Below are 14400 nucleotides of genomic sequence, written 5' to 3' on the forward strand. Positions count from 1 at the left end.
TGCTTCATATCACAAGTGTGTGACAACAAGCCACCAAGGTGGAGTGATTACGAGTGTTAATCAACTCCTGACAAGTTCAAACTCAGTGTAGCAGGAGCTGTAACAGGTAGCCCCATCCTTTGAGGAGCTGGTTGCAATCCCACCCTTCTAGCAGAACTGCTAAGCACTCCATGGAGGGAGGAAAAGGGGGCATAAGGAAATCACACTTGCCAATAATCAAGCCCTGCTGCTTAAAAACAATTCATGTAACCATCACTCACATAAGGTGGCATCATTGCTCTGTACTGAGAGGAGATGGGTGGTTGCTGCTGCCCATTCAGCTTGGGCTGAGGGACCTGTGGTAACCGCATATCCCTCTTCTCTGCTGCCTTCTGGCCATCATTTTGTTCTGCTGGAGTAGCATTACCATCTTCTTGTCCAAGAGCCTTAGTTTCTTGATCAGTTGGAGAACCAGGTGAGTTGCTCTTATTACCACCTTCTCTCCAACTAGTAGCATCTGCATGGACAGAATCAATAGAAGAAAAAACAAGAACAGACTTTATATTACAGATTTACACACAGGCATGATGAAAACCAATTTTTCCTACCCAGTTTTCTATGACACTGCAACCTGTGCAGATGCACGTTCATGTTTGGTCCTGAAACAAGCAATGGCCACTTGAGAAAACAGAGGCTGTTTTCTAATCCTTATCAGCCCTAGATCCTGTAAGTGTTAAATTTGTAGACTGCTCTAGCTGTCCTACTCCACCTTCCAAAACACAATACAATTTAGGAAGAATACTGATAACAGCACAGGAGAGAAAATAGATTTAGCTGTGGTAAGTGGGCCACTGTTGACTCAGTGTGAAGATGCTGTCAAGGGAAAGCTCAAGCTGCTTAAGCAGCAAAGGCCTACCACAGAACTCTTAAACAGCTCAAAATGACAGAAAAATAATGCACAGGTATATAAGTGAAGACAGGTATGCAGAGTCTGGTTTGTATCTCTGTCTGTTAAGGATGGAATAGAAGTTATGAGGGCCCTAATTCTGGGTAGGTGTGAATGTCTAGCAAAAAGTCCAGGAAAAGCAAGGGATTTTAATGACCTATCACTTGTGCCAGACAGTCTATTCTTTTAGGATCTTCTGCCTACAGAGCATGGGTTAGGACCAAAAAAAGAGTAAACTTAGCAGGAGCACTCAGATCAACGTAGACCAACAAAAATTCACAGACACGTTCCTTTAGGGGCACAAACCCTTTAAGCAGCATTGAACTATGCTCCTAAGTATCTATTACAGTTCTTCCACTTATCTTTGCAGGGGAGCACAGCTGCTAAAGGGGTAGGTACTCGCCAAGCTCATTTAGCTTTCTGCCGTCAGACCTGAAAGTGCAGCTTAATATAGCATCTACAGTGCTGACCAAAACTGTAACCGCCTGCAAGAGGCTGGAACAGACATTCATAGTTATTTTCCTACTTTGGTGCTGGACACCTCTCAAATTTCTTGACAGCTTATTCTTTACATCAAAATCAAGTGAGGATCTAATCAAGGTCAAGGACAAGTACACAGCCTCAGTCTGCAGGATCTGACAAACAAAAAGAAAACCAAGGCCTGTAACACAGAAAGGAGCCCAAGCCCTCTAAAAGCAGCGCACATCTTGACTATCACTGGCACAAGATAGTGCCATGTACAGTGCAGAAAAGCATCATCCCTAGTTCATCAAACCTCACTGAAAACAAACTTCTGAGGACAAAAGGAATCCTGTTTTTCACTGGAAACAAGCACAATCCCAAATGCCTCACCATTAAAATGATCTGGGGAAGCAATATACGTTTCTTCAGAGACATGCAAAACCCAGCACTGTTACAGTTGTTTTCACTAGATCTAATCCCCACCCCATTGAAACAGATCCAGCTAGTCAGAGCATCTCAGCCACGAGCTAAAGATGCCAATGCCTTTCAAATCACAGTCAACTTCTTTTGGTATCCTATAGATTAAAGATTACTATTCAGCATTTTTCAGGCTACTCTTATAAGTACTAAGTAACTTCTTGGGGACAACCCTAATGATGATTTATGTAATTAGTTAATATTAGGACAGTTCTTTAAACATATTTTAGCTGTTGTGACACGTAGCAGCTGCAAGTAAGAAAATGCTAGTACTGTGCAACTAACAAATGTTCCTCAGAGCACAAGTGGAATACTGACTAGGCTGGGAAAATGGAAAGTGAACTGCACAACAGGATTAAATATCCTATTTTCCACACACCGGGAACAAGGTAAAGCAGAAGCAAGCTCCAAGAATTTATTTCTTTAGTACAGGAGTATGTTAAAACAATCAATTAATTTATTTTGTAAGGGCACAAGTAATGTTGTAATAAACAACTTCCACACAAGTCCACGGAATTTCATAAAAATTTGTAGTATATACTTACTTTGTGGTCGCAAGTTGGGTCCTGATCCATGGAGCTCTTCAGGTGCATCTTTCTCTTTGCCTGACTTTTCCTGATCCCCAGCTGCCGGCAGACTGGGAAATTCTTGCTGGAAATAACTATTTACTTGAATAGCTGGACCTACACAGTAAGATTTTCACAAAGTCACAAAGCAATAAAAGCCCAATCATCCTTAAAAATTGAATGTTAAAGCTACATTAATTTGCAGGTAACATAATTCACATACAAGAGCAATCCCGTAAAGCATTCACTGGACAGTTTGCTTTTGTTTGCTACTAAAGTTGTTAAATTTACTAGGCCAACTATCACACTTGTTGGCACTAAGAAAACTCCAGAAGCACCAGAGAGATATAATGGACAATGTAACAAGACTTGACACAGGGAGTACCTGAAATTCCTAATCTTCGTTAGCACTTTCCCCCACCTCCTTCCAGACAAAAATTCCGCTTGTTTCATTGTACAACTCTAGTCAACCCAAGAACGGGCAATCATGTTATTGCATAAGCCCTTAAGATTAATTACTGTTCTAGTAACAAATAATTCTTCAGGACTTTGAAAGGCCACAGCTTTTACATTATGAGAAAAGTATCACAACTGTAGCTTTCCTGGATTTCTGAAACCCTTGACATATCACAACTCGGGATCGGAATTTAAGACTTTTGTTGCATGTGGCAGAGAAGCCAAATATACAGACTGACTTTCTATTTAGACAGTTTTGTTAGCATCTACTTTGAATCAGTTTCTCCACCCCCCATACACATAACAGATATTCACCCACTAGGTCAACAGCATTCCATACCAAATAGCTGATAATCTTACTGACAGAGAATTTCTATTCCAGCAGTCTGAATAATGCCCTGTTCCTTTATGTGTCTTTACTAGTGGCTACTATAAGAGACATCATTATTAGGCTACACAGACTATAAAGCAAGCTCACAAAAAGGATCTGAATATATGCCACCCAACCCCGCACCAATCCCCAATGTTTTTTGAGCTAACAGCTAGAAAAGCTTCTGTTCTCTTGGATCTGTGAAAAAATACTTCATAACAATAAAATACAGGGATCCTGGGTTTTTTGAAGATTAAGAGTCAAGCACTGGATAAACTCCTTATTTTTTGTACTTTCTTTGTAAAGGCATGACAGCAAATACCACTACTTATCCCTGTGCCTATAAATTGCCTTAAAATCTTTCAAACTTCATTCTAAGTTCACCTACTACAGATCACATTAACTTGTTTTGTGTTAATAGGTATTGGGCTCTTGACATTCCCAAGCAGCTACATTACTTGTTTAACAGGACTGAAAGCTAGAGTCTCACTAACCAGATGGTCTGCCAGGCAAGGGAGCTTCTTCAGAGGTCCTGTGGCATGCATGTCATGGGTTTTATGTATTTGAAAAATGTTTTCTGCTCAAGGCTACACAGTAACAATGTTTTACTTGCAAAGTAATAGCATCCTCAGTGATCAGCTTGACAGCACTTAAGCTATCAACCTGAAATAGGCCAGATTGTCAGCCAACAGTTCAGAAAGTTAAAGAATTCAAAGATATTATGGTAGCAATTAACCCCAAATTTTAGCCAACACATGAGCTGAAAAATACATGATGTCATTTTATTTTAGAAGTCTTTCTACATGGCTACCAACAGCCTCAAGAAGGATTTAGTCTTGCCTCACTCAACTGAAGTCTTAGAAGAGGTGGCTGGCTTAATGATTGCTGGAACACATACAAGGCATCTGGAAAAACTACAAGTTCCACCAGCCAACTGCAAATCAGGAAAGCATGAGCACAACAGGTGTAGCATCCCCAGTTTCAAACTGAGGAGGAGAGCAAGCAGCTGATGCCAATTCACATTCTGTATTTCTTCTTGAAACAGCAAACTCACTACTGCATTAATTGAATGAAATGAGGGCACCATCTGGGTTTGGCACACAAGCTGCCATGGTAACTACAAAATAATTAGCTAAATGCATTTTGAAGCTACTGAGCCAAATCACTATTTCCTGTGTCATAGAGATGATCTTATCAGCTTATGTAGAAAGGCTGGTATGCAGATTACTTTGCATCAGTGTTAATTCCTTTTTTTTATTCTACAAAGCTCCTGCAAAAGCTTAAAGGAGGAGAGTTCCTCTATTTCACAATGAAGAAAATACTGAACATTAGAGAGGAGAGCAAGATCTACAATTGTCACTTCTAATACTGTCAAAAAAAGGCAAAACCATTAGATAATGCAACGTTAACAAACTCTAGGTCATGGCTTAGAAGCTACCTCCATGCAATTCAGATTTTAGTATTCTAAGATCTCTATCCGAAGATATCTCACTTCAACTTGGAAGCCAAAACTCTATTTTATAGCCACAGAAGGCTTGCAAGTCTCAAATTTAAGAAATAAAACATGTTGTAAGTTATTTTTCATAATGGGGACACAGGAATTCTAAGTAACCTCTTACTCTTACTTTTTTAAACAAGCAGTTAAAAAAACCTGCTGAAGTATAATCTTACATCTGTAACGAAAACACTCAAGCTAAGATTCACACAAATGGAAATAGTTCTTCATCCTTTTATACAATTATGTTAAAAAAACCCCGAAAACACACCATTAATGTTTTTCCCATAAAAAACCCTACTCAAACAGTATCACTTTGAAAACAAAATAACTCAAGGAATCTATAAAATAAAAGGGAATTATTGGTGTAGCATTTAGATAGAAGCACGACTGCACACATTTTGCACAAAATGATCCAGAATTATGATTAGAATTACCACTGTTTACAGTTCTCCTCCCCATGCCAAAACTGTATGCATTATAACTACCGACTGAAGTTTTCTGTCCTCACTATAGCCATGATCATGATCTTACGCTATCACCATCATTTCCCTGTCCATCCAAAAGGGGCAACTATACTACCCCTTTAAAAAGCAGTGAGACCTGCTGCTAAATCAGGCTGGAGCTCACCTGAGTGACATGACCAGCTCACCTTCTGGCCAAACAAGTCACTTCCACAGCATTTGTAGTTGGCCCTGTCAAGACTATAATGTTTGTTGAGTCTGGGGGTGTCCATTCATAGCCTGCTAGGCCAGTCAAGAACCCTTCCACCTTGAGCACCACTTACCATCTTGTCCACCTGGTTTGGTGTTGGCCCATGATTTGGTTACAGGAGCTGCTTCTGGAGGAGCAGGAACAGCAGGTTTTGGCTGTGTCTGCTGCACGTCTGGCTGTCTGGAATTAGAGGGAAAGCACTTGTGAATACAAGAGGATGATTACAGAATAAATTCATCAGGATTACTACCACAAACAAGTGAATATAACAAGGTAGCTGTGCAGCTGAAGAACAACTAATGCAGAAAAAGCTTTTTCTAATATGAAAGGAGTTGTTATAGTAACAGTTAAAAAATGGAATAAATTAGCTAATTCTTTCAAGAGCAGATTTCCTAAAGTGGAGAGGAATGAATAAAAATGGCTGGGCAGAAAATGCAGTCAGGCAAGAACAGAACTATAACTTCTGAAGTAGTGTATTGGACAATCAAAACCCATCAATCTACAACCATGGAAGGGAATAACTTGGAATAAATGTTGTCCTGTTTCTGGCTGGTACAGTGCTGTGTTTTGGATTTAGTATGAGAATGATGTTGATAACACTTATGTTTTAAGCAGTGCTTATCCCAAATTAATGATTTTTCAGTTTCCCATGCTCTGCCATCGAGCAGGTACACAAGAAGCTGGGAGGGACCATGGCCAGGACAGCTGACCCCAACTAGCCAAAGGGATATTCCATATTATATAAAGTCATGCCCCGTATATAAACTCCAGGGAGCTGGCTGGGGATGCTGATCACTGTTCAGGGACCAGCTGGGCAATTGCACTGTGCATCACTTGTCTTTCTTGGGTTTTGTTTCTCCCTCTTTTTGTTATCTCCCTTTTCATTAAAATATTCTATTTTATTTCCATTATTAAACTGTTCTTATCCCAACCCAACAGTTTTACTTTTTTTCTGATTCTTCTCTCCATCCCACCAGGCAATGGGGGAAAAGAGTGAGCAAGTGGTTGTGTGGTGCTTAGTTGCCAGTTGGGGTTAAACCACAATAAATGTTCTCTTGCTTCAGGAGTTCAAATAGAGAAAAGCATTTAAAAACCACCATGAACTGAGGAAAAGAAGGCATATATGTGTCAGGAATTACTAAGTAAAAGGAACTGATAAAGAAAGCTAAAGACATGACAAAAAATTGGAGCCCAGAAGTTTATTAAGAACAAAGTTTCAATTTTACCATCTTAGCAATGAAGTAGACATAAGCACTCATTTTGTCCAACATAAAACCCAGGCATATTCTTGAAGAAAATCTTTCTAGTTTATAGATCAGGTGATGTTGTTTAACTTCTTATAAAAACAGCTATTTCTGAAATCTACATATTCAGCTAAGACTCCAAAGCATTAGTGCCTACAAGTTAAGACTTCCAGCTCATTAGTAATTTTCGATAGAACACAAAATATGGGGCAAATCTAGTAGTCTAGAATCATTTTATTATACCAGTAAAGAGATAACTACTGCAATATGAGCTAACTTACAATAAACAATTGTAAATGCTTTAAATAGATCTACAGTAATCCTAAATTTTTGAGGGCTGCCAGTTCCATTTGTGTTCTGTAGCAATCAGCCCAAAGCTGACATGACCCAGAAGTGACAGAGAAGTAAACATCACAAAAAAAAAAAAAAAAAAAAAAAAAAAAGCAGCACACCAGCTTCTCACAAGGATAATCGAATGCAATATTGACTTGTTTCCACAGATTACCAAAATTTTTAAAGAAATCTTTTCTGTTTCCACTTAGTTGCATTTTCTTACATCTGCACATTTTCTAAACAGACTGGGGAGGCTGGAACTTATGGGGCTGTACTTTCTCATACAGAAGTGAAACAAGGAACAAGACCATTAAGTGTTTACTTCTTGCAGTTCTACTGTTTCAAAGACAATCCCATTCAGAATCTGAGTCATCCAAACATTGTCCTATAGGTGTACCATTTGATAAGGGACTCAGCTTGGTGGCAGCTGAATTAATCAAACCAATACACAACAGGCTACACTATCCAGGAAAAAGGGAGTGAGGCAATACCTAAAGAAAGAGTGACAACTTAGGAAAGCAGCAGAAAAAAATTTTCATAATCACAAGCAATAACTCATGTGAACTCCAATGCAGCGATACAAGAGAAAGAATTAAAGCAACCCAATATCAAGGCTTTATCCACAACACTTGAGAGGAATACCAAAACACTTTACATGTAAACAGCAGCATTCATAAGCATGTTGAAACACTGGAGAAATACAGTAGTTACAAAAATGGTCAGAGTAAATGCATTAGATGGTCTGAATTTAGGACAATTTCCTCGTGGCCTCAGCACACATACCTGTTCCTAGGAATGAGTCCCTCCCCCAACTAGTTTTACTTGTATGTGGTCTTTGAGGCCTTTATCAAAATAATACATATGAAAATACAAAGACAAACACCTTCCAGTTGCAGATTAAGGACAGCTATTTATGTTTAAACGCAGTATCAACTACTGGAATATAATTGTAACTCATGAAGCAGGCTATGGAAAGGCAAAGGCAGATAAAGTGTGTTTTAGTTAAACAAGCTATTGGCTCAACACAGATTTAACTAGACAAAGCATAAGTGACCCTGAAGCGCAGGAAGATGTTAAAGTACCCTACAAAACACTGGGCACAAAATTGTAAATCTGTAGTTTCATAAGTTTAAAGCAAAAAACTAAACACAACCGTATACTCCTGAATTCCAACAGCTTTTCAGAGAAATGTCAAAAATTGACATTTAAATGTAGGAAAGTATAAGGAAAAAATACAGGAACAGCAAGAAGGGGAAGAAAAGCTTATTCATCTTTTGCTTTCATGAGTGTTAGTGACATACAACCAGTGCCACTATCTTGAAGTGTTTTTCAGAACAATTTATGTCAACAAATAAACACTTAATAGCAATTCTACTTTTGTAGTGAGCATGCTATCCTATTTTAAGCATAAATGGCAAAAAATTTGCTTTAAAAATATTTTCTAGTTAGATTACTGAAAAGTTTTAGTCTCTGTTTTCTCTAGCTGACCTACTGTACAAGTGTGAAACAAACTCAGCAGATGGAATTGTACTGAGCATGGAAAACTATATTATAAACAATACACAGCAGTGCATCAACATCACCATCACTTCTATTTTGCTTATATCACATATTAGGGGAGTGTGAAGCAATAATGTAAAGTTTAAGACAGAAAATGTTAGTAAATCTGTAGAATTTATTGCATACTAACCAAATTAAAGTGCAAATATTATGAACAATCAGGAAAATAAAGCAGATTCAAACAAAGGTATACAAACTAAGAATTTCTGAGCCTTCTCTGCCATACATTAGCACAATCACATTAAACAGATTTCCACATACTCTCAGGAACTTGCAAGTTTTATTTAACTTAAGGTTCTGTGTACCCCGGGATTCCTCTTAGAGCTTCAAGATAATTTTAAGGTGATCACAATGATTTTTACAAAAGCATGCTACAGTATTTCCTTTAAGCAGCTATCAGAACTCACACAAATGTAGCCACATCAGGTGGCGAAAGGAAACATTCATCCTCTTATTTGTAATTTCTAAGCATACTGCTTTCAACTTATGTGGGCAGGGGGTGCGGTGGTGTTTGTTGGTGGGGTTTTGTTTGTTTGTTTTGCTTTTTCTATAAACTATCACCCTAATAGCAAGATTCTTCCTCACAAAAATTAACAGTGGTGCTATTTCCTCTATGGTAGCTACCTTGAGAATAGTCAAGTCTAACCAATTCCTTCCCAGGCCCTGCCCACCCCTAGTTGTGGGAAAATTTAAGAGAAATGGCACATCAAAACAACCCTAATCTCATTGGTCACTTACTTTTCTTCTTCATGCTGTTCTTGTTTTGAAGCCCATCCTGTGCCATCTTTAGGCACAATGTTCACATTAGGGTCATTGCCTTTGTTCTCTGCTTTGAGACTGGGGAGGTTGGCTGGGGGAGGCATCCTCCTTGAAATAGCAACTTTTCCAAGACTCTGTAATCCATGGCGTGCAGCAACTGCATGCCAAAACAGAAAGTGTAAGTTAACAATGCTGTTTAACAGGCAGTGTTCATGCAAAGCTACGTAAATCAATAAAAATATTTTCCAAGAAACGCAGAAAATTTAAGAGTATAAGAATTAGAAACTCAAAATTCTTCATAATTAAGAAAACAGGAATTATAAATACTTGGTTGGGGAGAAACTGAGTGCTTTTTGAATAGTAAGTCACTATGATTAGCCTATTCCAGAGATTAAAAAGTATATATGGCTCAATCTTATACACAATGTTCAGTGACAGAAACCTAGAGGAGCCCTTTAAAATATGATGGTGATGTCTCAGTATCCTTTAACATGTTGTCAAGCATCATCCTCTTGCTCCTTTTGGGGTTTAATGTACCTTGACAAGTCCAGGAATACCCACATCAGTCTAGCTCATTCCTTTTTTGCTGCCAGTTTCAGTTGGCAGATGCTGCTCTTGCAAAAACATTCTTACAAACTGCATTTACTCCACACCACAAGTACAAAAAAAGCACATGAAGCTAATGCACTACAGAGGACATTCAGCCTACCAACTAATCAACACAGGTGAACAAGGTACTACACTAGGCATACTGTATGATTACAAACATCTCTGTTTCAGCCTTAAAAAATAATATTACAGCAAATTTCAACAAAGTCTGAACACACTACCCTACTTCCCCCCTCCATTTAGGCAAGTATGTCAAATCAAATTAAAAAACTTCTGAGTATCACTCCCTTCTGGTTCTCAATCCAATCAGTCACAAAAAAGCAGACCCACAGTGGCATTATTTCAAACTTCAGTGTGAGTTTCACTCAGAGTTTGTCTGCAAAACAGACAAAGCACCTAATTTGAAAGTGCACACTGCCTTCCTGTTAAACAAATACCTCCAGTACTGCAAACATTTTCTGAAATACATTAAAAAGCACAGCTAGGGCATGGCATGTCATACACTGATAACAAATGGAGACTGCAGCTATAAAACAGTTTCATTTACCTATATTCTACTTCCTACTAGTCTGTGAATGCTGTCTCCCTGAACCAATACTCTTGTTTACAGCTACCCCGAAACTGTAATCAATTTTGCTTTCCAGAATTCCTCCACTTAAGTACCAGGCAGTTCAAAAGTCTTCCTGTGGTTAAGTGCTCATATATTTTACTCTCTTAAGTAGTACCACAGTAATGATGAAACCGAATGCAAAAGTAAAGCCAGTTTACTCACCTGTGGTTTTCTGAGTTTCCAGTGACTTTCCCTTGTAAGTATTAAACAGACTGAGTGTTGCATACTTTGTTTTTCCATCCTTTGCTTTTGTACTCTGGCCTGACTTTTCCGACATTTCGATGGAAACTCATCGAGTCTGGTACCCCCTGCTCACCCTTCAAAATTTGCTTGAAAAGAAAAACATCAGAAAAGTAATTTAAATATAAGACCGTGCTTAAGACAGAGTTCATAGAACAAAAGTGGACAGCATATTTAACACCATTAGCACTGTTCCATTTAAGCATATTGGTGATGCCACAGAATACGTTAGCCCCAGGAACCCCAAGCCTTATGTAACACCATGTAATTTTAAAGTATTTCCATCTCCACAATTTGAAGGTCAAAAAATCTGGAGGGTCAGCATTTAATTAATATGAAACCCTGTAAAATTGGTAAATTTTGTCCACAATCTGAAAAAAATTAAAAAAAAAAATCACACATAGTTTCCACTGACAGCTAGCTCCTCTCGAGAGAAGCTCAACGACTTCACTCACTCCTGCAGCCATGCTCTGAGATACCATTAACTCTGATATAGTATGTCTGGAATCTGTGTCTGTCGTGTCCCGTCCCCCGTGTCCCCCCCCCATTAAAATCATCATGAACTCAGCAGCTAGAGAAATTAAATACACAAAGTCAGAAGTTTTCTTTATCAAAACTAGGAACCCAGTATGTTCAGATAGGGAGGGTGAAGAATTCCTTAAACCAAGAGTTACGCTATTCTTCTTGCAGCAGTATATTACAGGGCTGTTAGAGCCAGTCACCCCTCTCCTCCCTCCTTCCCCCAGAATAGCAGGCCTGGAAAAAGAGAGCCCAGTAATTATCATGGATATTTCACTAGAAGTCCTTAAAAGGAACTTGACAGAGGTGCTGCTCATCATCAGGCAGGATCACAAGTGAGCACTCAAACAGAATATTATTATAGTCGATTTAACACCCAAAACCCCTGCTACCCCACTTACAATAACAGTTTTTTAATCTATTTCCATATGAATTCCAGAATAGTTATGTAAGCTTAAGTACTCTTGTGCTTCATTCTAAGAGAAGACAGCAATAAGCAAGGCAGAGCTGTACATTCTGCTGATACCCTTCAGTGATCAACTCACTCCCTAGTTAAACTCAGAACCTCAGAAGACCTTCAAAGAGAACTCGATTCACATGGAAGGCACTCATATATTAAGAACAGTCAGCATGGGAAAGTAGTTCAAAGAATAAAGCACTTATTTGGTCATTAGAAAAATTAACCAGTGTCAAAAGATCAGGGCAATTCTATAGGAATGGTAACATTCCCACCCTCGTCTGCCTTCTACCTCAATTTACAAGCCATGATCGACAAGATTAAGAAATTAAGATGGCAAATAACCTTGGGACAGTCCAGCTTCAGTAGGATTTGGGCCAGATGCTGCTCTCTTACAATCTATGCAGATTGCTGCAAAGGGGACAGTCTTCAGCTTCAAACAGGGCCACATACCTGGATAAGAAATATATTCTTGCCTCTCCCAAGAAGAAAGCACCTCTCATTTTTTTTTTTCCAAATTACTCAGCATTCAGCTACTTCAACAGCATGTATTACACCAACAGCCATTCCTCATGTTATTCAAAATGACGAAATACAGGATGGAAGCATGTAACGAGAACACAGACCTCAGACATGGTTGTTAGGCTATCCCTCATCTATCCAAAAAACTACACATTGAAGCTGCAAGGTTTCAGTGGAAGCCGCAGCTCATCACTCAATCATCATTACAGTCACAGGGAAGAATAAAACCCAGACCGATACACAAATTTAGACAAGCTTATCTCTGGAGCTACCAGTCAAGCACGATTTCAAGCAACCATTCACTGTTCAAGCTGCCCCAGTACTTATCTGCCATTCAATAACATGTCAAGTTTTGCCCATTATTATTATTCACAGCCACGCAACAGCTTTCAGCTACTCTGTAGACCTGAATCCAGGCAGACTAGTTTATCAAGTCGGAGTCTAAATGAGACATTAGTCTCTTCTTCTATGAAGAAACTCCATTTATCATAACGTCTTCAGTAAAATGTCTGTAAAAAACCTGTCAGATTCTTTCCCTTCAATTTTCCTGTTACTCTCTGCTCCCAGACTTGTATTTATGATAAGGAGTCCCACCACATTCATCCTGGAGCATCAATCACAGGAGTAGGTATTGGGCAGATAATTATCAGGAGCACATGGGTGGCAAACAAGCTTCCAGGTGTGTGTATAACCGTTTCAAGTAATACACTATAATTGCTTAATACTTAGCTATGCTCACATGCACCTTGAAGTGAGAACACATACACAGTTTTAATTTCCAGCCCAAGATTGATCTCATCCTCAGATGTTTTAAACAAGCAGCTTCACAACAGTGAATAATCTGGAAGTTGGCAAAAAAAGAAAAAGATGACTCTAGTCATTTATTGCCCCCCAAATAATAAAAGCAGTGAAGCCCTAACAGATGTAGGCAGAGAAGGCAATCTGAGGATGGTTTAAGGCAATGTTTTTTGTCATGCTTTCCAAAGCTTCTGGTAGAGATCAAACATGGAAAATCTTAATCGTAACTATTCTTTACAGAGTAAGACAGAATTCATAATTGAACAAATTTAACTAGAACAATTGTTCTTTCTACAACATTTGATAGCTAAAGAACAGGAGGTGGTGATCATGTTCCCCAATAATTCTTTTGAAGTCAAATTTATAGAAATTGGTTTGCTCATTACAGCTGAGCTCTACCAATACCTTTTAGAGTATTAAAATTCATACTGTTTGACAAGTTTTTTCCAACATTACACCACAAAAGAAACAGTATTTTAAATTGATTAAAATTGCACATTTCTCAGTAATCTGACTTGCAGAAACAAGCACTGCAAACAGTGCTCTTTTAAATTAGACCAGTCAACATGTTCATATTTAACTAAGTTTAGACCTGATACTGGTTGCCAAAGATGACATACTTGTAAAATTAAGCCTTTAGACCAGGTAGTCAAGCCAGGGATGACAAATACTCCTTCTGAAGAGCCCATCTGGCCGTCTACAAACATACCTGCCAGGTCACACATTAAACAAGCACCCAGTGCCATTCTAAACAGTTGTAAAGAGGTAACTGCATAGTTTCAAGCCATATGAAAGAAAATTTTGAGCTGTATTCAGACTTCTGCCTTTTCATTCAAACTTTACCTGAATATGCTACAGTCCTATTGCAGGAGTACTGGAATTGTTCCCTCTGTGGCATCATGTGCAGGGTATTTTAACAAAGGACATGTTTAATTTGTGCATATAATAGGTTGGCAAGTACTAGACTCGCCAAGTGATTCCCAATTTGCCCTAATATTTGGTATTACCAGAAAGGTAGCTGTTATAGACTAAACCCAATCATTCAAATCCTTAAAACAAAATTCTGCTGTCCACTAGGTTTAGACTCACTGTCATAAGAGTAAGAACATGAGACAGCTGCCTATGAACAGCAGCAACATATAGAAGATGTCAGAACTACTTACCAGAATTAAATAACTACCATGACAGTGAACAGGACAGGCAACAGTACAAGCAATAAGGGCAGCTGGCAGGATTCGCTGCACTATTAAGAAATTTAAGCAAGTCAGTGATTGATTTGGAATG

At 38.7% G+C, this 14400-nt stretch overlaps 1 protein-coding gene across 10 annotated transcripts in view; it reads right to left on the reverse strand.

Annotated features, from left to right (window-relative positions):
- PRRC2C (proline rich coiled-coil 2C) overlaps positions 1 to 14400 on the reverse strand; it is a 64891-nt gene that overhangs the window by 46189 nt on the left and 4302 nt on the right. For 7 of the 10 annotated variants that reach the window (XM_026853454.1, XM_026853460.1, XM_026853459.1 and 4 more), the window contains exons 2-6: positions 10743 to 10910; positions 9341 to 9518; positions 5539 to 5645; positions 2410 to 2547; positions 261 to 511 (exon numbers count right to left, since the gene is read on the reverse strand). In XM_026853454.1, the coding sequence (XP_026709255.1) occupies positions 261 to 511; positions 2410 to 2547; positions 5539 to 5645; positions 9341 to 9518; positions 10743 to 10857 (789 nt within the window). In that variant the 5' untranslated portion in view covers positions 10858 to 10910. Of the gene's footprint in view, positions 1 to 260; positions 512 to 2409; positions 2548 to 5538; positions 5646 to 9340; positions 9519 to 10742; positions 10911 to 13063; positions 13160 to 14400 lie in introns of all 10 variants that reach the window. The other 3 variants (XM_026853461.1, XM_026853457.1, XM_026853452.1) reach the window with 2 other exon arrangements.

The sequence above is a fragment of the Athene cunicularia genome, assembly GCF_003259725.1.
Source record: "Athene cunicularia isolate RWA chromosome 8 unlocalized genomic scaffold, athCun1 chr8_part1, whole genome shotgun sequence".
Lineage (NCBI taxonomy): Eukaryota > Metazoa > Chordata > Aves > Strigiformes > Strigidae > Athene > Athene cunicularia.